Genomic DNA, 25,229 nt, shown 5'->3' with positions numbered 1-25,229 from the left:
CTGCACACACCGCTGCCTGCCTGTCCATCCCGCCCCCACCCACTTCTCTCCTCAGAAGTCATGGGGTCTGCATGTAGGGGAAGAAGAAATGTGTGGCTGTGGTTCAAGTCTAATCTCTCACATGAAGCTGGTCTAGACCAACAAAGCCCACGGTGGTCTGTCTTCTGAGTCCTCCTTCTGCACTGTCTTCACTTGACATGGTACTGACGCACCTAAGGCCTCTCTCACTGATGAATCTTATTTTTATTTACTTTAATTATGATTTCTAACGTGCTCTCCCCTCCCCAGTTTCACTGTAAGCACCTTCAGTGAGACTGCTCTCTTATATCTGTCATATGGGTATGCCTTACATTTCAGTTTCTAGAACATGACCAGGGTAGACCAGTGATGTTCAGGGTACCTGTACTTGCAGAAGTATGAGCCTGCTTCAAATCGGTTTTCATTCATCTGACACTTTTTGTTATTTTGCTGTGATAAAGAAGAGATCAATGAATATTATAAAAATAAGTTCTATTCGTATGACAAAAGCATCTGTTCAAACTACCGTAGGGCAATGATGGATGTGCGCGTGGGTCACAAAGACGCAGGGTGGCGTCCCCAGGGGTGCGGTGAGCCTGCAGGCAGTGGACAGCTCATTACACACCCTGTTTTTATGCAGGAACTTTCAGCTCAGATAATTTTGATTTCCTGTGGTTTAGAGAGGATTCTGAACCATTTGTAAGTTTAGATCTTTGGAAACTGTATGTAATTATCACAAAGCACAGCAAAATGTCTTGCAGTTCATCAGGAATTTAGAAAAGATCATTTAATTGGCTAATGTGCTTAAATATTAGAACTTATTCACCTACACAAATCCATTTTAGAGTCTTTCTTATATTCTCTATTCTTTAACCTCAGCAAAGATATTCTTGGAAAATGACTTGGCAACAATCATAGAACATGACTAATCAGCTAAAACAAGTAAAAATTTATTTAGCACTCGGATGAATGACCAACTAAAATAGATTTCTAGAAAACTAAGTATTGGATGTCATTTATATTACCACACAAAATAAAGCATGAAAACTTTAGTATCAAAACTGCCAATTTCCTCAAGACTAAAAAATCAGAGCTTTTTTAGTCTTGAGGAAAAATTACATCACTTGGATAGAATTAGGTAAGACCTAAAGACTTCCAGGAAGCAAAGCAGAGGGAAAATCGTTTCCATGAATAAACACCAACCTTCAGAATACTACTACTACTGATAAAGAAGTAAGGTCAATTCTTAAACTTCTTACTGGTTTGTGTACATTTCAGAAAAGTACTATAATAATGTCTTTTATAAATAAATGGCAAAAAGCTTAATTTGTTACCTCTCTATAGACTTAGCTGAGTTTTGTATTCTTTTATTATGCAACCAGATCAGAGGCATTAACAGGAGTACATTTAAAGAAGGTAGCCTATGGATTACAAAAAGTCTTTCTGTAATACATAAAAAGGCAATAATGAGAGGAAATAAGTTCTATGACCTAATACATGATTCTTTTTCAAAATACATCATACTTATATTGATGATGAAGAAAAATCAATTCTCAATGATTAGATTAGAAACTTTATAAGTAGATTTCACCACACTTAGGTTGACAGCTACCACTAGATTACCTTTGTTTTAATGCCTTTTTTTAAACTGCTATTTCAGCCTTTTGTTAGCGGACATCAGTAATTTATCCACCCTGGGACACTTTAAAAGATCACCTGAGCCTTGAAATCTGAAAGGCGTCACACAGTTCATGGCACCAGGCACCCAAAGCAAGAGATGTCTTTGCTTCAGTTTCTGGCCACTTGCTGTGAGAGAAACTGGTGGTGGTGATGATGCTAATGAAAAATTATTCTGAACTTTTCTGAGGACATGAAATATCCATGCATCACACCAGACGGGGCTGGAACTGAAAGCAAAGGATGGGAGGCGTCTCATCACAGCTCCTGTGTCATTGGACCACTCTGGCGGCAGCGCTTGGCTCCCCCGCGAGATCGAGTCTCAGCTCTGGACCTGAACGTGTCCAGCCCTGCTCGGGCCAGGAGAAGCGATAGTCTCGGCTCACTGTGCCAGGAGGCAAGGTAAGGAAGGGCTTGCAACCACAGGCCTGCCGTTGCTGCCCCCAGCTCCCAGGACAGAGTGGGCCGCGGGGCTCTGACAGACCCACGATGGGCACAGCTGCAGTGATTAGAGAGCTCGGACTACAGTCATTATCTCCTAAAATATAACCTGTTACCTGGAAAATGATGGGCTTTCTCTTGAAAATTTGTCTACCCCCCACAAATTAAGAAAGACATGAAATTTTGAATAATAAAGGGGGCATTCTGTTTCTAGGTTCACAGCAGATCTCTGCAGAGAGCTAGACTTACTCTGTCTCTATTTTTGCTCAACTTTTCAGTTTTAAGTTATGGCTGCACCATAAAGGAAAAGTAATTAATTGGTGTTGCAGCCTAACCCATATGCCACCAGAACAGGACGGAACGCAGATCCAACACGTCTCCATATGCCTCCTCACTTCTGAGTCCTCACCCCCGCTCTTCAGAGACATGCTCTTTGTGCAGGCAGACAGCTCCTCTTCTAATCTATTATGCCAGTACATTCTATTTTTGTTGCAATTTTTAGTTATCATTTTTAATCTAAGCTACATATGTAACACTTTGAAGAGTCAAATGGCTCTACAAGGCTTGTTATGAAAAATAGTTCACACGGCCCCACCCTCCACTTCCTGCTCTCCACCAGCAACCACTTTCAATTCTTTTCACCATTTTTTTTCCTCCCTTTTATAGCTCTAGCTTATGTTGCCACGTCCTGATTTTTCTAGAGAGGACTACTCACTGATTTCCAAGATGGAAGCTGAAGACCAGCTCTGCTGCCCACTGCCACCCCACTCCTCCCCAGGCAAAGTCTCCCACCCACCTTCTCAAGGGACTTGGTCGTGATTAACGGTCAACACCTACAGGACAGGGTGCAGAGAAGCTCCCGGCCTGGCTCACTGACAGGGTTCATGAATACCTTTCTGTCTTTTCCTGTACTCTCTTGGTTTTTCTTTGAGGTTACCATCGTCCTAGGTTTTAATGGTTTCATTTTTATGAAGTTATCACTAATTCAAACTTAAAACTCTCCTTTAGCTGTGCAAATTTCTCAATTTGTTTAATATATTAGTTATTCTTTCAACTTAATCTTTATAGAGAAAACTTTCTGGAACCTTCTGACTTGCTCCAATCCGGGCTGGCGGCTGCTCTTCGGATCTGCTGATGAGGGTGCTCTACGTGCTCCGAGGATTCCCCACACCACCCTTCTGCAGAGTCTTTCTGTCACACTCTGCCCCCTGCTCTCGAATGTTCTCTGTCCTTGGTGTCTACCCTCATGTTTGTGGGGCATGTCCTCCAGAGGATTCTGAGAATGGGTGCACGGGAATACACTTGATTGAATCTTGCTTGTCTGAAAGTCACCGTATTCTACCCTCACACTTAATTAGCTTGGTGGGGGACTGATTCTAGGTTGGAAGTAACTTCCTCTCAGAGCTTTGAAGGAATTCCTCCACCGCCTTACTTCTGGTGTTGCCATGCAAAATCTATAGCTATTTTAATTCCCGATCCTTTGTTGGAAATCTTTCTTTTTCCCCAACTCTCTGTGTCTGTGGGATATCTCTCTGTCCCCCGAGTTCTGGTGGCTCTGTAGCGGGGCTTACGCCACGAGCCGCGCCTCCCAGGACGGCAGCTGCCGGAGCCCGCTCCTGGCCAGGGCCGCGGCTGACCACACCTCCGCAGGGGACCCTCGCTCACTCGCAGGCAGGCCTGCCTCGGGCCCCTGTGGCTCAGTCCCACGGCTCCTGTCCTGGGCCCTGGTGAGCGCAAAGTTCTGTTTGTGCCCTCCAAGTGTCTCTGGCAGGTACGAGGTTTATAAAGCAATGCTCAAAATTCTTCAAGCTAGGCTTCACAGTACATGAAGCAAGAATTTCCAGATGTACAAGCTAGATTTAGAAAGGAAGAGGAACCATAGACCAAATTGCTAACATCCGATGGAACACAGAAAAAGTAAGGGAATTCCAGAAAAACATCTACTTCTGCCTTCATTGACTATGCTAATTAAAGCCTTGACTGTGTGGATCAAAACAAACTGGAAAATTCTTAAAGAGATTGGAATACCAGACCACCTTACCTGTCTCCTGAGAAACCTGTATGCAGGTCAAAAAGCAAGAGTTAGAACCAGACATGGAAAAACCGATTGGTTCAGAATCAGGAAAGGAGTACGTCAAGGCTGTATGTTGTCACCCTGCTCATTTAACTTCTATGCAGAGTACATCATGAGAAATGCCGGGCTCGATGAAGCACAAGCTGGAATCGAGATTGCCAGGAGAAATATCAATAACTTCAGATATGCAGATGACACCACCCTTATGACAGAAAGCAAAGAGGAACTAAAGAGCTGCTTGATGAAGGTGAAAGAGGAGAGTGAAAAAGCTGGCTTAAAACTCAACATTCTAAAAATGAAGATCATGGCATCCGGTCCCATCATTTCGTGGAAAATAGATGGGGAAACAGTGACAGACTTTATTTTCTTGGGCTCCAAAATCACTGCAGAGGGTGACTACAGCCACGAAATTAAAAGACATTTGCTCCTTGGAAAAAATGTTATGATCAACCTAGACAGCATATTAAAATCCAGAAACATTACTTTGCCGACAAAGGTCTGCCTAGTCGAAGCTGTGGTTTTTCCAGTGTTCGTGTATGGGTATGAGAGCAGGACCATAAAGAAGGCTGAATGCAGAAGAACTGATTCTTTTGAACTGTGGTGTTGGAGAAGACTCTTGAGAGTCCCTTGGACTGCAAGGAGATCCAACCAGTCCATCCTAAAGGAAATCAGTCCTGAATATTCATTGGAAGGACTGATGCTGAAGCTGAAGCTCCAATACTTTGGCCACCTGATGTGAAGAGCCAACTCATTGGAAAAGACCCTGATGCTGAAAAAGATTGAAGACAGGAGAATAAGGGGATGACAGAGGATGAGATGGTTGGATGGCCTCACCGATTCGATGGACATGAGTTTGAGTTGGTGACGGACAGGGAAGCCTGGCATGCTGCGGTTCATGGGGTCAGACACGACTGAGTGACTGAACCACAACATGTCTTCAGCTCCACCTTCACCCTGCTCCTAAGTTCCCACTGCTCCTGAGCTTCTAGAAGGTTTTACCATCTCACTCAAGATGCTTCTTGGTTTTTCCCTACTGTTGCCTTAGCATTCAGCTTTCTTAGGCTGCTGCATTAGCTTCCACTTCACATCTGCTTTCCAAGCAACAAAATCCTGTTGCTGTTGCCTTCTCTACTGTTCCTTATTCCTAGAGGGTTTATCTCTAATGACTTTCACTGTCCTTGGAGTGGAGTTTAGGAGGGAGCAAAGCTAACTGCTTGCATTAGAGCTGCCGCCATCAAATGAGAGTTCCACTCTGCTCTCGGGCACGTGAGAGAAGCACCCCGAGTGAGTGTGGGGTGACCTCTGCCCTCCAGAGCAGAGGATGCTGTTTTAACCTGCAGACGAGGCACCGAGGCCCCAGGAAACTGGGTCCTACATTCACACAGATAGACACCATGCCGTTACCGCATCTGTGAGCCGTGAATAATTATCCCTCAGAGGTTTTACGGCCCCCATCTCAGCAGCCTTACTCTGCCATCTCAGCACCCTTTCAGCCACATCCAGACCCCTTTCTGTGAGGCCTCACAGTTACAGCCTCTTCCAGTGGGCAGCGGAATTCTTCATATTAGAATATCGTGCTGAATTAGCTATAAAATGTGATAAATATTTTAGTTCTTGTGAAGGTGACTTAAAATTTTTTAAAAACCAGATTTTTTTTTTTGGTAGTTGATATGTACTAGCTATATGCTTTTGAGTAATGTATACAAAAGGCATTGGCGGCTATCAATACAACATAATTTAAATATAATTTGTACAACTTTTAAAAACAATTGGTAAAATAACTATTTAATTTTCAAGAAATACTTAAAGCTGAAAAAGCAGCTCGGTCTGTTTAAAGTATCTTATTCTGTGGTTGGTTATGATAATTGTTACATTTTAGAAGACAGCACAGGCTTTGACAAAAAAGGAGAAAAGAATGAAAATTAAGGATTCAGTTTACTTTAAACTGATACTACGTCACCTTGTTCCCAACCCAGTATAATACAGATGACAGCCTTAAAATATTACTAAATTATAATAATCAAAATATTTTTGATGAAATATTTCATTTTAGTCCATAATGATTTTAAGAACTTTATAGAACTAGGCACTAAAAGGGGCTTCACAAATGAGGCATTTTAGAGGAAAATTAAGAATAAAAAGAAAACTGTCCTTAAAATACTTACAGATTCTTTTCTGCCCATAGTTTTGCTGTGTGAGCGCGATCGGGAGATGTTGCTGAAAAAGGAATCTTTCTTAGCAGCAGATGAAGGTGGGGAGCCGGTGAACTCTCTCCCTCCAGGCAAACTCTCAATGCTCGGAGAGGAACTGATGTTTTTAGAACTTTGTCCTAGAAGAAAAATTCAGTAGCAATAATGAAACACCAGATTCTTTCACTGCTACCGAATTTACTGATTTTAATAAATGATCAGTATTATGATACTTCTTTATGCACACCATCAACATAATGATTCCATGGAGTATTAAGATGCATGCATTTTTATGTATCAGAATAGCTGCCCATTTTTTTTAAACAATGAAGGACCACTAGAGTTTTCTACAAATTATTTATACTACAGTGGTCTAAGTGTGTACACATATTACAAAAATGAAAAAAAAATCCAATTTCAGAAATCATGGATTAAATGACTGGATTCTCCCTTACTGATGTTATCACCCTTAATAATAGAAAGTGAAAGTCACTCAGTCTGACTCTTTGCGATCCCATGGACTATACAGTCCATGGAATTCTCCAGGCCAGAATACTGGAGTGGGTAGCCTTTCCCTTCTCCAGGGGTTCTTCCCAACCCAGGGATGGAACCCAGGTCTCCTGCATTGTAGGTGGATTCTTTCCCAGCTGAGCCACAAGGGAAGCCCAAGAATATTGGAGTGGGTAGCCTATCCCTTCTCCAGTGGATCTTCCCGACCCAGGAACCAAACCAGAGTCTCCTGCCTTGCAGGTGGATTTACCAACTGAGCTACCAGGGAAGCCCTTCTATTATTAAGCCCGTCTTAATAATAAGAAGCCAGAAACAATTATGTGGTGATTATATTATTAATAAATTGGAAAAATAAATCCTCCACCGGTTTTTCTAAAGCCTCTTTCATTTTCATTGTTTGCAAACAGGGACACTGCTACCCCCAGCCCAAGGGAGCAGCATCTGGAGAGGGGCGGGTGTGGGCTCACAGGGCCATGTCCAGACTGGTCCAGGGGAGCATCTAGGACTCCCCCAGGGCCTTCCCCACAGGCTCCCAGGCAGGAGCACGGGCTCCACAAAGTCCTGCTGGGAGCGGAGCACAAGTGAACAGGACCGGCTGCAGCCAGAGCCACGCAGGGCTCGCGGGGCCCACAGGGACACTTCTGGAAGGCTGTGATGGGGACTTAAGGACCTGGCACAGTGCCCGGCGTGCACTCACTCCTTCACTCATTCACGGACCCACAGTAACTGAGGGCCTCATAATAAGCACCAGACACTCAGGGGACAGAGACACAGCTGAAATGAAACGGTCAGAAATCCCACTCCCCAAGGTGCTCAGTTTCCAGTGAGGGGAGACAGACACAGACATTCAAAACACGCACACGGTTTTACATGGCATCACACGGCAGAGAACATGGTGGGCACAGATAAAGCAGAAAAGGGGACTGAGAGTGTCTGAGGAAGGTGTGGAGTTTGAAACAGGATGGTCAGGAAAGGCATCACTGAGAACTAAGATGCAGGACGTTTGGGCAAAAACTCAGAGAAGGGAAAGTACCAGCTTTGCAGATAATATGAAGGGACAGCAGGTGCCAAGGCCGCAAGCAGGGCCTCAGTGGTTTGGAGGATCAGCAGAGTAGCCAGTGTGGCTAAAGCTCAGCCTGGGGGAGCGGGCTGAGGTCTGGGAGCCAGTAGGGCATCCTGGCAGCAGGGGGATCTGTAGAGTTGTGACGACTTTTACTCTGAGAAGGGAAGCAAGTGGAAGCAGCTAGAGGATTTGGGCAGGGGCATGACATAGTTTGACTTAATTTTCAAAGGATACCTCTGACAGGTGCGTTGGGAACAGTTTAAGGGTGGGAGAGAGCAAAAAAAAAAAAAAAAAAAGGCAGGGAACAATTTTGCCACTGCAAAAATCCAAGTCAGCCAACTGATCGTAGCGTGGTGGTGAGAAGTGGTCAGATTCCACACAAAACTGACTAGATTTACCGATAAACCCACTAAGGGTATGAGAAGGGGAGAGGGATCACGTGTGACTGCAAATGCTCTAAAATTAGACAGTGGTGAGAGCCAAGCACCTCCCATCCCAATGCCCAGAGTTGGTTTTCTTGTTGGGTTTTTTTTTTAGTGACTTCCCTAAACTAATTCTGTAACGTCTATATTCCTCACTTTGTGTGCCCCTGAAGTCTTTGCTTGGTTAGTTAAGGGGTCAGGTAAGGGACAGGAATTCCCTTTCCTTAAACACCTTGGACCAGCCATCTCTGAGCCCCTGCTGGGAGCTCTGTGCCTGCGTTGAGGCAGTTTACAATTCAGATCCAGTCTTCCTTCTTGTCTATGCAGAGACTCAAGTTCATCTGACAAACAGAATGTTTCTTAGGTCACCCCTGGGCTTGTGACCAGTCCTGCATGTGTGTGGCCTTCTAGGTTCTTAGGAACATACTGGAGCTCTCCAAAACCTCCAGTGGACATCCCATTCCTTAGATTTCCCTTTTAGGTTTCTTGCTAGCCTCTGGTTTTCCTGTTAAGCTTCTGGTCAGTCTCTGGTTTGCTCCATTTCCGCCTTGGGCAGCTGTGATGTTCAGTATTTCTGAAGGATGCTCTGTGGATAGGGTTTTTCCCTAAGTGAGTTCTGATTAAAGTCAAGTAAAGACAAGCCCTAAGAGCAAGATTTCTTTTTTGGGAGCTGCTGGAACTAGTGACCATTTACTGGGGATGGGACTTCCAGGGTGTTCCAGATTCATCCTTTTCCCCCAGTGGTTGCAAGGCTGCTGGTCAACGAAGACTATGGCAGATCTCGGGGAGGGGGATGGTGGAAACAGGGAAAGTTAAAATGGTACAAAGCATGCTATTATTTCTGAGATTGAGCCATTTTTGTCTTGAATAGATGCTCCTCACATTGACTCAGTCCTTTAATCGTTAGAGTTCTGAACAAGTTGACTTTGGTGTTTCTGCCATTACTGCTGTTTTACTTATGGAGAAACAGATTTTTGCAGAGGTCCTTCTTCTGTTATTCCAAAAGTCCACCCCTCTGCAACTTACTTTTTGGACTTGCTTGGTCATAAAACTTTATCTTTGATTTGTATAAAGATCAGCCTTACCCTTTTTAAGGAATGTGAGGAGAAAAAATTTGTAGTGTTCCTAACTACTTAGTGTTTTTCTAATTGTTCACCTTTGTAAACAAAATGACAACTCTCTAAAGAGGTACATCTTTTAGGTAAGTTAATTATTTTTATAAGATAAATTTATATATGTACAACTGCTATGTCTAATGGCATGTCCATTCTAATTTAGATAAATGGTTCCAAATTGCTTTCTCCTAGGATTTTAACATGGGCTTCCTGGAGAGCTCAAAGGATAAAGAATCTGCCCACAATGCAGGAGACCTGGGTTCAAGCCCTGGGTAGGGAAGATCCCCTGGAGAAGGGCATGGCAACCCACTCCAGTATTCCTGCCTGGAGAATTCCATGGACAAAGGAGCCTGGTGGGCTACAGTCCATGGACTCACAAAGAGTCCACGACTGAGTGACCAACACACACACACGGGATTTTAACATAAATATATGTGTATAATATATATTTATACACAAGTGTAAAAGTAACATGATGCATTAAGTTTTTACTTATTTGGTTAATCTGATGGAAGGAGGGCTTCATTATGTTAGTTAAGGTTTCTTAATAACTAGTGAGGGTGAATATCTTTAAAAAAACAGTCTTAACATATCAATATAGGCCATCTGAAGGTCATATGTGAATTATCTCTGCTAGTTTTATTTTAAAAAACTGTCTAATGGAGTTCTTCATGCACTGGAGAAGGAAATGGCAGCCCACTCCAGTATTCTTGTCTGGAGAATCCCAGGGACGGGAGCCTGGTGGGCTGCCGTCTATGGGGTCACACAGAGTTGGACACGACTGACGTGACTTAGCAGCAATGGAGTTCTTCCTAAATTCTAGAATATAGCCCATTTGTGTATATGTGTGTGTGTCTATGTTTTCTTTTTCTATTCTGTTTTCAGGGTCCTGCAAGGAGGGCATTTCTTACCCAAGATGATAGAGTGGGAAACAATTTAAGTATGTGCTATAAACCTAGGCTTTTCTTTTTCCTTTTATGAATATTTTCTCTTTGTTCCTTGGAACTGCACTCCTTAAGAAGCTTTTACTGCCCTGGGGGGTGGAAGATAATGCTAAAACAGAAGGAATGTCTGCTCAGCTTTGAGTTTCAAATTACTTCTAAAAGTCCACAGACAAAAAGGAATCTAAGACACCAAAGCATTCTGATTCACAAGAACATGTCTTTTTCACAAAATTAAATGAAAAACTTTCCATCTTTTCCCAAGTTTATACAACCAAATTTATCTGTCCCTTCAAAATTTGGGTCATTCACCTTTAACACTTGCTGGTGCTGGTGACTTTTTAAAGTTATTACTATAACGGCACTTTTAGATGTTTTCCTATGTTAATTCCTCTATTAACATTAAGTAATCCTACTTCTTCCTGGGTCAAATTTGAGAATTCATATCTTCCCCCACAAAGCCATGGCAGGTGGAATAAAGCCTATGCCCTTCATCTCTAGGGTCTGTAAGTGTGTTAGTTTACATGGCAGAAGAAACGCTGTAGGCGTGATTTAAGAACCTGGGAAGCTGAGCTGGCAAGAGTGTGCTGGGTGACCATGGTGCGTTAGTGTGAACAGGGGTCCATAAGTGAAACAGGAAAGCAGAAGAAGGGTCAGAGATGTGAATACAGAAAACGAGGCAGCTGAAGACAGAGAGAGCTGACCTGCTGGTGCTGGCTTTGAAGATGGAGAAAGGGATATGAGTCAGTGAGAGTCCGAGAGAGCTGGGAAGGGCCCTCCACTGACAGTCGGTGAAGAAATGGGGACCCTGGTTCTACAGTCACTAGGAACCAAATACTGCCAACAGCACAAAGGATTCTCCCCCAAAGGTCTCCTGATACATTGGCTTTAGCTTGGTGAGACCTAAATCAGACCTCTAATCTCCAGAGCTGTTAAATAAGTTGGAAATTCTCATTATTACTCCTTTTTCTTTCTTTTTTCTTTTTTAAATTATACTCTACTTATGATCTCTAGATGGCAGAGGAACCATCTTTAGAGGGTGAGGAACCAGAGACCAAATTGCCAACATCTGCTGGATCATGGAACAAGCAAGAGAATTTCAGGAAAACATCTGTTTCTGCTTCATTGACTAGGATAAAGCTTTTGAGTGTGTGTATCACAACAAACTGTGGAAAATTCTGAAAGAGATGGGAATACCAGACCCTCTTACCTGCCTCTTGTGAAACCTGTATGCAGGTCAAGAAAAAACAGCTAGAACCGGACATGAAACAACAGACTGGTTCAAAATTGGGAAAGGAGTATGTCAAGGCTGTATATTGTCAACCTCATGATGCAGAGTACATCATGAGAAACGCTGGGCTGGATGAAGCACAAGCTGGAATCAAGATTGCTGGGAGAAATATCAATAACCTCACATATGCAGATGACACCACCCTTATGACAGAAAGTGAAGAAGAACTCTTGATGAAAGTGAAAGAGGAGAGTGAAAAAGTTGGCTTAAAGCTCAACATTCAGAAAACTAAGATCATGGCATCCGGTCCCATCACTTCATGGCAAATAGATGGGGAAACAATGGAAACACTGACAGGCTTTGTTTTCTTGGACTCCAAAATCACTGCAGATGGTGACTGCAGCCACAAAATTAAAAGATGCTTGCTCCTTGGAAGAAAAGTTATGACCCGCCTAGACATCATATAAAAAGCAGAGACATTACTTTGCCAACAAAGATCCGTATGGTCAAAGCTATGGCTTTTCCAATAGTCATGTACAGATGTGAGAGTTGGGCCATAAAGAAGGCTGAGCACCAAAGAACTGGTGCTTTTGAACTGTGGTGCTGGAGAAGACTCTTTTTTTTTTTTTTTTTGGAGAAGACTCTTGAAAGTTCCTTGGACTGTAAGGAGATCCAACCAGTCCATCCTAAAGGAAATCAACCCTGAATATTCATTGGAAGGACTGATGCTGAAGCTGAAGCTCCAATACACTGGCCACCTGATGCGAAGAGCGATTCATTGGAAAAGACCCAGATGCTGGGAAAGATTGAACGCAGGAGAAGAGGACGACAGAGGAAGAGATGGTTGGATGGCATCACTGACTCAATGGACACGAGTTTGAGCAAGCTCCGGGAGTTGGTGATGGACAGGGAGTCCTGGTGTGCTGCCGTCCATGGGGTCACAGAGAGTCAGACACGACTGAGGGACTGAACAGTAACAATGATTTCTAGAATCTCATCATTTGACATGATAGTTCAGATTCTAAGTTACTCTAAAATACCAGGTAGAATCATTTACATTTTATTATCCTCTTAGAAAACTTTAGAATTTTGTGGACTACAACTCCTCCCTCCTTCCAATTTATCTTCCAAAGCGAAAAAAAACATAGTTGTAAACAATTGTATATATCAAACCTTATCAACTTTTAGTTTTTTTGATTACTGTCTGAAAATAAGGTTGGGGGCATCTCTATCTATCAGACATTTATAATATAAAAGTGAAGTTCCATCAAAATTATTGGGAAAAATTTCCATTTAAAAGAAATTACAAACATTATTGGGCTTCCCAGGTGGCGCAGTGTTAAAGAACCAGTCTGCCAATGCAGGACAGACACAAAGGAGGCAGGTTCAGTCCCTGGGTCGGGAAGATACCCTGAAGTAGGAAATGGCAACCGACTACAGTATTCTTGCCTGGAAAATTCCATGGACAGAGAAGCCTGGCAGCTATAGTCCACGACGTGGCAAAAAGTCAGACAGGACCGAGTGCATGCGCATGCACACACACACAGACACACACACACACACACACATACACACACACAGACATTATCAAGGAAAAAAATCTTAAGAAGCGATCCCTATCATAGAAATCAACTGTTTCCATGTTGAAACTATAATAAAATCAAGAAAACTTGGATTCTAGATTTTATCTGTGCTATAGCTGTGTGCCATTCCTGAACCTTTACTATATGCATACTTCCCTAGCCTGTCGACCCAAAGAAGAAATCAGAAAATTAAAATACACCTCAGCAAAGTGATGTTTACAAAATGTGAGTCCATGCACATGTACGGACCTTTACACGCTATATCATTTGATCCTAATGACATCATGAGAAAACTGAAGCTTACAGAGTTTAATCAACTCTATGCCCAGGAAACAGTGTTTAAATATATAGCTAGCAGTATCATATGGTTTGTCCAAATTTAAAAGACTAAACTAACACGTTATTGCATTTCTGTATCAGAGAGGGTGACTCTAAGGAGCCATTCTATTTGGGGGAGTGACTGAGGCCTGTCTACTCTGTTGCTAGGATATATATACACATTTTGAAATGCTTTTTCCTGGAAACACAAATGGATGGTCAGGTCTCTTGTATTCAATTAGAGTGCTCCTGCTTATATGACAGACCGGACTTCAGGAAGGGCGGGGGCTGCGGCCATCACAGCTCCCCTGTTGGGTGGTGCGTGGCGGGGCGACAGTCGGCCTCTGCTGACGTTCCGTGTGGAAGACCTTCAGGGGCTGACTGCACAGCCGCTGCTCGACAGAAACCGCATGCGAGCCATGCGTGTTGCTTTAATTTTCTAGTACCCAGAGGCAAACACTAAAGACCAGTAAAATTAATTTAAATAATTATTTTACTTAACCAAACATATCCAAACTATGATCATTCCAACAGGTCATCAAAATAAAACAACTGAGATGTTTCACACTCATTTTCTCAAAGTAGGTCTTGAAAACCCAGTGCATACTCAAGTGCTCCAAGGCCCCAGCAGCTAGCAGACCCCACACTGGACAGTGCAGGTATAATACACTTAATGCTGTAAATTTCCAGAGCTTTTCACAACGTGTAGACTGCTACATAAAATAACCGTCATAACAAATAAGCTATCAATACATCCAGGCAAAATCTTCCGAACATCTGCTTTAACAAATCAGCTTATCAGTCATTTACTGTGTGGGAATATGTATACAGTTATCCAATCCAGAGAGAATTTGAAAGTTCTGTTCTCCGTAAGTTTCTTTCGTAGCTTTTATTCTGCCTGGCAAAGTACCTTTTCAGAGATAACATTAAGTCAGCTCTTTCCAGAATTTATCTCAGAATGATCAAATTCCAAACTGGTGGTAGTATTAATAAAGTACTGTGTAGCGTGTAGCGCACATAAAAGCCGTGTACGAAAACACATTTCTCCTCTGTTACAGAAACTGGCTAATGCTTCTGTGCCCTGTGAGAACGGAAACATCTAGATCTGACGAAGCTGGAGTCACTAGCATGTGAGACGGAGGAAAGGGCCATCAGCCTCCCCGCCCTTCCCAGGCCTGGCACAACGCCGGGCAGATGGAGGAGACGTTTCTCCAGCCAGGCCTCACCGGACAGCCCCCGGGCCGAGGTGACGGGACCGACAGGCCAGCAGCCCGTAGGCTGCACAGCGTCCTGACTGACAGGAGCGACACTGCACGCCTGGAGACTCACCGTTCACCACGCAGAGCCGGCCTGGATGCCCGCGGGACCAAGCCGCTGCTTCTCTCAGAGGCCGGCGGCCCCTGTGGCTTCCTCTCTGCAGACAGCCCCCAGCTGAAAAGAACCGCTCTGCCGACAGCATGCCCCTTCCCGGAATAGCTGCTCCCGGGGCTGGTGTGGGCCTACAGAGGCCGGGCCGGGTGGGTCTCACAACGGCCTCTGAGGGCCGCCCTGGCCTCAGGGTCCCAGCATCAAGGGCACGGAGGTCACCCCTGCCCTCAGCTCAGAGGTGCTGCTTTGACTCCTCATGGATTGAGGGCGCTCCTTAGGGCACTCCCCTAAAAGCGTCCTACGAAGGCCTGAAGTCCTGACCCAGAATGGCTTTTCCTAATTACACGGTAAGTCACTCTTGAATATACTAAATATCCTCAAGCCATAGCAGGCATGCGCAGTCTTTCCTTCAAACGTCGGGGAACAAGCCCTATGCGGGCTGACCATAGGAAATGTGTCTAGAAAGTCTGCCGGCCCCGAGGATGTGGGGATGGCCACAGGAGATCGTAAGCAGCTCCTTAAACACCAGCTCAGGGGAGACGAGGACTTGCAAACACCGACTAACCTGCACCCCGGCCAACCTGCACCCCGGCCAACGAAAGCACAGAGGGACCATCCGATCCTGTCTCAGGCCATCGGGTGGGAGCTACACCTGAAGGGTGGCGGCTGGTGGTTCAGGGAGGGTCACTTTTCAGCAGGAGACAGTATTTCCGAGGCAGACTACCGGGAACATCTAGATGAGACAAAGCCTGATCGACCCCACGGGGCTCCCTGCCATCTGTGCGGCACTGAAAGGAACGCCGCCACCAGCGTGAGCAGCGCGGGATGAGCCCAGCAGGGTGCCCTCTCCCCCGAAGGTGATCTCGCTGCCTGAGCTGGAGAGCGGGGGCGCAGGCGGGAGGCCGGGAGCACACACGCTCCTTTCGGAAGCTGCTGGCACCCTCGGTGTGCCCCGTCCTCCTGGTCACCCGGCTCCGGGGCAGGGAGGGAGGCAGGGCGGGGTGAGGCAGGGCCGCTGGGCCTGGCTGCTCTGGTCAGCAGCCCCGGGAGGACTGCAGGCTGGAGGCAGGGACCTGGCCTCAGGATGACTGGAGCTGGGCTGGATGAGGTGCCTCCTGCACTGGCCCCATGAGAGATCAGCTTTAGCTGGGGCGCTCCTGGGCAACGCACGAGAGGCTTGCCAAGCAGAATCCCTCAGATCCACACCTGCTGAGCCGGACACAGCTGGGTCCAGTCTGACTCAGCTGCTGTCTAGCCGTGGGGCCCTCCAGTCCCTGAGCCTCCACAGGCCGCAGTCTCCTCCCCGGGGAGGCGAGCCCTTCACGCGTGCTGGGTGCCCATGGTGGACACGTGGGACACGCTCAGCCTGGTCCGAGTGTCTGCGACGGACTCAGCACACGCAGACCACCTGCAGCACGCCAGGCACCCCCGACCCATCGCAGGCAGCATGCGCCACCCTCCAGCCTCAGACCCGGGCGCTCTCCTGGACGGGCCACAGCCACCCTGCTCGGGGGGCGCCCACAGACCTGGGGCGCTCTCCTGGACGGGCCACGGCCGCCCTGCTCGGGGGGCGCCCACAGACCTGGGGCGCTCTCCTGGACGGGCCACAGCCGCCCTGCTCGGGGGGCGCCCACAGACCTGGGCGCTCTCCTGGACGGGCCACAGCCACCCTGCTCGGGGGGCGCCCACAGACCTGCGCTGACGGGCTCCGAGTGCACGCTGCTCTGAAACGTTTAACAAACCTTCTGGGTCCCACGGGCTACGTGTCGATGGAGCTTATCTGTCAAGAGCTGAGTTCACTGAAGGAGCTTCTCTGGCATCAGTGGGGACCTCGATTACAGGCTGGCCAGAGAGAGGAGAGGAGGGAGGGGACGAACGTGAAGCTCTTACGATGCCCGATGCGTGATATTCTCCTGACTTGTCTCTCACTAAACTCAACAGGAAACAAGGACACGGGATGAGCGGTGCTCCTAAACGGCAGGCAGAACCCCATAAACCTGAGACCAGCTCGGGGTCTGGACACAGGACACGCAAAGGCAACACATTCAGGAGGCTGGGGATTCTCGCGGTCACTGCTGGGAGGCCTGGCTCAGAGGAATGGGAAGGGCAAGGGCTCAAGGAAGCCCAGCGCTACAGTCACAGAAAGGTGGTCACCTGGACGTCACACGGTGACCCGGAGAAGACAGGACGCAACTGGTCCCTGCCTGGTGACCCTGTACGACCTCACAGACCTGAGACAGACAGCAAGAGGGCTCTGGTCTGTGCATTAAAAACATACATGTTGGTGCCGCAAGAGGGCAAAGGGCCCGCAGCGCCTGCAACCAACCCGGTTCTAGCCTGGGCAGAGACGTTGGGCGCCGTCTCCTCCAGGGCTGGTGTGCAAAAGTGCAGATGTGGGATTTCAGATCGTCAGAAGACATTATTAAGACAAGACACAGGTGTGGAGTTGTTGCCTTCACACAACTGACTCTGACAACCAAAGAGGTGCTTGAGAAAGGCACTAACGACCCCACCACCATAACCGCCCCCTGAGCAGGCACACACCCTCCAGACCTTACTATGGACATGTTTGGGGGTACCGCCCCCCACCACACTGGAAGCAGCTGTCCTTTCTCTCTCTTTACAGATGAGAGGCTAAGCAGCCTCCGTGGGGCATCCAGCAAGGCAGTGACTAAGGCAGGATTCCAACCCTGGCCTGACTCCAGAGCCCATGCTAAGCAAAGATTCATCGTCCTGCTCCCCTAGAAAGGGCTGTAGTAAGTGCCACTTCAAATGAAAGAAACATGGAATGAGGTCTTCTGATGGCAAAGGGCTAACTCTGACCTTGCTCTCTATCCAAAAACAACTCATTCATTCAATGTCTTTTGGAGTAAGTCTTCCCCAAAAAGAGGCGTGTTCTAGTTAACTGATGAGTCTTCTCAATTTGTTTTACATATTCTGTCTTCCTCTGTCTTCTTAAAGCGATTACTTAGAAGGCAATGGGACTGCTTGTTCCGCTTCAGGACTCTCATTTTCAACAACCGTCAGAGGGGCCGACACGCGGCCATCTTCCAGGACAGCCTTTTGGCTTTGCAGCCCTCACCCGTGCGTGGGAGTGCTCTCTGTCCTGCCCACCATGTCCTGCCTGAGTGGACCTGACCCCCCTCTGCTTTGTCCCACCCACCTGCTGCTTGTCACCTGCACTGCACAGATTTTGCTTTCATCTTGAGCATCCACAGTGAAGTCATCTCCAGACATGAGCTGTTATCATATTCACGTGAGGTACATGTTACTCCTTAGTTTAAAATCTTTTTTCTTTCTCCTAGAAGGAGTTACAAGAAACTTAACAATGGATACCTGTAGTGAAATGGCTGGCAAAAAGAAGTGGGAGGAGAAGAAGAAGCTTTTTTTTTTTCCCCTTTAGTTAACTGGGATTGTCTAATGTTACATGCACTTTAGTTTTACATTAACAGTGGTTAAGTTGGAAGGGAGAATTTTTATCCTCTTCAACCTTTTTTTATTAAACAAAGAACAAATCCCTATGTTCACAGCAGCACTATTTACAATAGCCAAGACATGGAAACAATCTAAAATGTCCATCCACGGATGAGTAAGTAAAGAAGATGTGATACATGCATACAATGGAACTATGCCAGATAGCCACGATAGTGTGATCACTCACCTAGAGCCAGACATCCTGGAGTGTGAAGTCAAGTGGGTCTTAGGAAGCATCACTACGAACAAAGCAAGTGGAGGTGATGGAATTCCAGTTGGGCTATTTCAAATCCTAAAAGATGATGCTGTGAAAATGCTACACTCAATATGCCAGCAAATTTGGAAAATTCAGCAGTGGTCACAGGAATGGAAAAGGTCAGTTTTCATTCCAATCCCAAAGGAAGGCAATGCCAAAGAATGTTCAAACTACCACACAACAGGATTCATCTCACATGCTAGCAAAGTAATGCTCAAAATTCTCTAAGCCAGGCTTCAACAGTACGTGAACCGTGAACTTCCGGATGTTCAAGCTGGATTTAGAAAAGCCAGAGGAAACCAGACTTCAAATTGCCAACATCTGTTGGATCATAAAAAAAAGCAAGAGAGTTCCAGAAAAACATCTACTTCTGCTTTATTGACTATGCCAAAGTCTTTGGCTGTGTAGACCACAACAAACTGTGGAGAATTCTTAAAGAAATGGGAATACCAGACCACCTTACCTGCCTCCTGAGGAATCTGTATGCAGGTCAAGAAGCAACAGTTAAAACTGGACATGGAACAGACTGGTTCCAAATTGGGAAAAGAGTACATCAAGGCTGTATATTGTTACCCTGCTTATTTAACTTATATGCAGTGTACATCATGCGAAATGCCGGGCTGGATGAAGCACCAGCTGGGATCAAGAGTGCTGGGAGAAATATCAATAACCTGAGATATGCAGATGACACCACCTTTATGGCCGAAAGCAAAGAGGAACTGAAGAGCCTTTTGATGTAGGTGCAAGAGGAGAGTGAAAAATCTGGCTTAAAACTCAGCATTCAAAAAACTAAGATGGTGGCATCTGCCTTATAAAAGGGATGAAATAACGCCATTTGCTGCAACATGGATGGACCTACAGATTATCAAACTAAGCAAACTAAGTCAGAAATAAAAAGACAAACATCATATGGCATTGCTTATATGGGGCATCTCAAACATGACACAAATGAAGTTATCTACAAGACAGATACAGAGAACAAACTTGTGATTGCCAGCATTGGGGTGCAAGGGAGGGACGGACTGTGAGTTTGGGATGAGCAGATGCAAACTATTATCTATAGGATGGATAAACAAGGTCCTACCATATAGCACAGGGAACTATATTCAATATCGTGTAATAAACCACAATGGACAAGGAAAAAACAACCTGATAATATGCATAATGATATCTATGCATATACATTTCTGTATTCACTCATATCTGTAACATGAATACATACACACAAATACAAATTTTAAAAATGCCTGTGGCAATAAATTACATTTAAATTTCTTTTCTAAGGGTCCATTATATGATAATATTTATATACTGTGGTTGTTGGAAATTCTAAATTCCCTTTGGAAGTAATGTCTATGTATTTATGTGTCTGTGTCCCAATATTTTAAATTTATGAATTAATAATTCCTAAGTATCTCTCAAAAAAAGTTCCTGGGGGCATATGAGCTATTTTTAAAGATAATTTTGAAGAAAAGTCTTTGAGTTAAGTTGACAAAAGAATCAACTCTCCTGTGGCATATCTTTTAAGATTGCAACCTACACTGAGAAAAATAAAATGGATCTTTCCAACAATTTTCCAAAAATTATCTAACGGCCTAAATTGTGAGATCTCACTTTATATTTGTAATTTTCTTCAAAAAATTAAAACCCATATAATTATTGTGTGTTAAAAGGCAAAGATACAGATGTAAAACCTCTTGAGAAAAAAAGACTACCTATAATTAAAGAATTATTGCCAATATTTGTATTTGCTTAATTTCTTGAAATCTGCTCCTCCACTCTGAAAAAAGACACCCAGGAAAGTCTACATGATATTTTATCTCCCTGAAAGGAAAAGTGTATCTATTCTTGTGGGTTTGGCACCTCTGATGAGCTTCTCCAACTTCTGGTATTACTGAGCCTCAAGAATCTCTCCAGCAGAGATTGCTAAAAAGCTTTCTGCTGCCACCACTAAGCATGTTGGGTCACTTCTACCTCCCCGTGCTCTCTGACCCTGCAGGAAGTGTGCTGTGTGGAGGCAAACCCACAGGGACCTCTCCAAACCCAGGCAGGCTCGTCCTGCCGTCTACCACAGGCTGGAAGCTGTTCATCTGGCCTCGTGTCTCATGAAGCCGCTGTACTCTTCCCTGTAAGACTGACACAGTCTTGTTGGGCAGGCAGACAGGGCAATCTGGAACAGGGGCTCAGGAAAAGAGCTGGTTTTTGACCCTGTGGACTTGCCTGAGTCATCTGAAATACCCACGATGCCCGCACAGCCTGGCGAAGCAGGAGGGAAGGTCAAGGACCAATGAAAACAGCTTGGCAGACTGCAGGCACTCAGCAAGCACTGGCTGAGTGAGTGAGTGAGACGATTCCACTTCTCTAATGCAAGTCATCTGAACAAAATGCTGCCATCTCCTTCTTTAGGAATCTGTTTAAAAAGGGACACTGTTCACGGGCCTACTGGAAAACATGGACTGAGCAGGAGCGTAGAAACAGAAGGCAGAGATACGCTCTGCAGCAAACTAACCCTGCGATAACAGAACTCTCCTTAAACCGTGGCCTGGGGCAAGCTCCCTGGCAGTCCAGTGGTTAGGACTTCATGCTTTCACTGTCGTGGGCCCAGGTTCAATCCCTGGTCAAGAAACTAAGATCCTACAAGTTGTATGGTGCAGCCAAAAAGAAAAAAAAAAAAAAAAAAACCACACAACAACAAAAACACAACAAAGTTGCTTGGGGAGGCTCATATTTTACTTTTAAGGAAACAAATTTAAGTCCTGTGAATTCTCACCAGGTCAGAAAATCACACCAACATTCATGTAAGTGCAATAACTGACAAACACAAAGAGGAATCACTGATCTGCCTCTTATAGGCTATGCCACAGCACCCCTTTATTATTTAGGTCACTTAACAGAGTAAATGGCAGCTTTCACAGAGTCTCAGAGCTCTAAAAGCCCTAAAGGTCAGCGGGTTCAATTACTAGAATACAGCCAGAAACCCTACCAGGGAAACGCAGAACTATATACAGAAGCAAGATCACACCCCTCTGTCCCACAGTATGTTTGTTGAACACGTTAAGTCAACACATCACTCATGTCCTAAGCACGACATACTATTTTCTGTTATGCTATTAAAAAGTACAGCTATTACGGAGACATGTCATTATTAGAACAGCAGTTTAATACCAGCAGCATGACTGTACTGTGTGGATATTTTAAATTAAGGAAGACGTTATATCAATTTCTGTTAATACTGTCCTCTTTTTAGTCTGAATTTGAATGGAGGATTCTTAAAGTGAGTCTAGCCTTCCATTTAATACAGAATTTCTCTCTACAGAATATTTTAAAAGATTATGCAATAAAAAATAAATGTAGGAACTTTAAATATTTATGTTTCTAAATTCCATAGGAGGTGCTGAATATGGATTACTACTGTTTTGTATTTTTTAAATAAACTTTTTCTAGATTTTGGACACATGGTTATGATATTTAAATATTGTCTTTTTATTTAAAAAAATTACTCTACATAGAGATTTGTCATGCTGAATTCTAATTTTGTTAAAATGACTCATAATACAAAGCCTGTACTTAGAAACAAATTTCAAAATCAAGCTGTAATTTTTCTTTGTAAAATATAATAAGTACTTCTGGCTAATACATACAATAATAAGCAGATACACAGCATCTAAGATGTCTAACCTCAGAACTAATTTGTCAAATTCTATCACAGAGCACCTATGGAACTGAAAAACACCTCAGCATGAACTGTCAATTAAAATGTGGTGTTAAAAGAACCACAAAATCTAGAGTGCCATATATTGCAAGGAAAGAGACTAGTACAAACTCAATTAAAATAATAAAAAACAGACAGTCAGATTTGGCGTGAGCAGGGTATGACACAAGAGGGGACTTTTTGTCCTAAACAACAGCGCCACTCAGTGGTGGAACAATGGAGTGAACTGATGCACGGCATGAATGGAGGGTGTGAAACCACAATGGAGTCTGGGAGGAGGCAATGAGAGACTGCAGGCAGAGATACTGCGTTGCCATGGTAACTGTACCTGGGAGGTCAGTTAGGGTCTGGACAGGAACAGAAACCTGAGCTTCGCTTCCTGTAACTACATCGCCTGGATGTCATAAGAAAAAATAATTAGATTTCATAAAGAGGAAAAAAAATTAGCTTTTCTTTCATATGTAATGCTACAATACTTCTACCTATCAACCTAATTACTAAAAGTACAGTGAGTCAAACTATAACACAATCTTAGAAAAATTAATATAAAGTATTTCTTAAAGGAACTAATTTTTAAAGTGTTTCCTTAAAAGTGTTTGTGCCTGTTTTTCTTGAGGAAAAAAAAAAGTTTCTACAGGTCTAAAGTACAGGAAACTTGCCATCAATGGATACTGCTGAGCAGATTTCATTGTCCTACAAAAAACAGCATGATTTTATATTTTCTTATTTAAAAAATTCTTTATCCAAAAGTAAGTATGTATTTAATTAAGAAGTAGAGATGTTCCTTTGAAATCGATTTCCTCCTGTAACAGACAAAATTTATTTTTAACGAAACTTGAAACCAATTTCTTCAGTGATAAGATAAAGACCTCCACAAGTTCTGATTTCATATTAAGTACTGAAAAGATTTCTTAAGTTACCACATGCACTTATAAATGTCAACATGTAAAAATAAACCTGTGAACTGCATACCCTTTAAACTTGATATACTTACTATAGGCAAGATTTCACTTACAAATTGGACCTGTAGTAAATGCTTAAAATGAAGAAGTGCTCAAACTCAGAACACACACAAAGGAGAAGGGGGTAAGGGAGTGCATTTTCAAAACACAGGAGAGAAAGGAAAAGGAGACGCTGGGAAGCTCCTGAGGTACAGGACCATTGAGAAGCAAGATTTTTTGGGTCTTTGCTTTCCTTCCTGGATGACAAAGTTCACCATGAAGTACAGTCACTGTCAACCGAATCCTCTCCTGGACAGGTCAGCATCTGAAGCCTTATGCTATTTTGAGATTAACAAGCTGAAAAACAAGCCTTCTTAAAAGGCACCACATTTTCTATGTATGATAACACATAATTAACAGATCTGCTTTCCCTGTAGCTCCTACACAATAGCAAAAAAAAAAAAAATCAATTTTTGAATTATATAACAACCTTCAGTGCCTTGACCACTTGCTACAATGATGATTTACAGCACAGACAGCTCATCTGGAAATTACTGGGTTGTAATTAGACCATGCCTATCAATTAACAGCACATGCATTTATATTCTCCCATAGCTGAAATAAAATCTATAAATAGGTACATACTCCAAATAACTGATAAACAACTTTTAGTGGAACTTCCCAGGTCCTGAATTTTCCTAATACAGTTAACTCTCTATTCACCGATAAGCAGTGTGCTTCATTTCTGTACATATGAAGATTTTCAAGGTTACGCTCGCTACTCATTTTACTCTGCAGCTTCTGGATCACCTATTAATGTATATTTAGAGACTGAAGCTAATTTTAATATTGACGTCACCTGTAAAATGGTGGAGGACCATCTGTGCTCCCTCCTACCTTCAGGACCCTACCCCCAACACAGATACCAAAGGCAGAATGCACTTCAAGTAACAGATATCTGAATGTTGGCTTTCCCACAGAACTCTTCCTCTATATGAGCAGAGATAATTGAGAGTTAAGTAACCTAGGAAAGCCATAAGGGTTTTCATCTGCATAAACAACCGCGTCTGGAAACAACGTTCAAAGTTTCCTACACAGTGCACTAAAAATGCACTAAGCACGTGGCTGCTCTGAGACACTCAGAAGCTCTGTTCCAGCTCAAGGCTGTGGAAGGAGTCAGCGCTGGCTCACTCCCTTCTGGGGCCAGGGGACACACCTGCAGATTCAGGTCAGCCTCGGGACGCGGCAGGACACCTGTGGGAAATGGCTGCAGAAAGAACCGACACTGGAGGGGAGTTAATAAACACACCTTTCATCTAAGGAACCATAGGTTTTTAGAGGTGGCATGCTCCCCAGGGGTCGGTTCAAACCCCTTATTTCCGGGTGAGGAAAAGGGTCAGAAAATTTCAGGATTCTGCCTGTGGTTCACTGGAGAGCAAGAGAAGGATCAACCTACCCTCACTTCTACCGGTACAAACTGCTCTCTTCACCTTCTGCTCTGTTTTATTAAAACCTTTACTCAGGGAGGGGCGCTGACAGACCGAGTCATCCTTAATATGAAGGTAGAGAAGCCTTCGATAGGTTGACATGAGAAGAAGAATAAACCAGAAATGAAAAGAAGAGTTGCCAAACAAGATCACTTCCATGTCGCGCAGGGATCAGTTAGGAAATGCCCTAGCGATGCTCGTGTTCCAAGTGCTTTGCTTAAGTGCTCTGCTGTTTCCTTATAACTGGGGACTTAGTTTTCATCAATTGTTCGGTCCTCATGTACTTCCTTTCTCACTCACTGTGATATTAATACTTGACATTTCCTTAGAGACACAACTTTATATTTCTATAGTCATTTGGCTTGGTTCCTCAGAAAATTTAAGCTACGGCATTAAGAGATTCTCTGAC

The 25,229-nt window shown here is 44.3% G+C and overlaps 1 protein-coding gene across 3 annotated transcripts in view; it reads right to left on the bottom strand.

Moving 5' to 3' along the window:
* Positions 1 to 25,229, bottom strand: part of TBC1D5 (TBC1 domain family member 5) — a 564,837-nt gene that overhangs the window by 39,523 nt on the left and 500,085 nt on the right. For all 3 annotated transcript variants that reach the window (XM_043875247.1, XM_043875248.1, XM_043875246.1), the window contains one exon: positions 6,376 to 6,539. In XM_043875247.1, coding sequence (XP_043731182.1) covers positions 6,376 to 6,539 — 164 coding nt within the window. The remainder of the gene's footprint in view (positions 1 to 6,375; positions 6,540 to 25,229) is intronic.

This window comes from Cervus elaphus, chromosome 19 (assembly GCF_910594005.1).
Source record: "Cervus elaphus chromosome 19, mCerEla1.1, whole genome shotgun sequence".
In the NCBI taxonomy this organism is placed as follows: Eukaryota; Metazoa; Chordata; class Mammalia; order Artiodactyla; family Cervidae; genus Cervus; species Cervus elaphus.
This window is presented reverse-complemented; position numbering and strand designations above follow the sequence as displayed.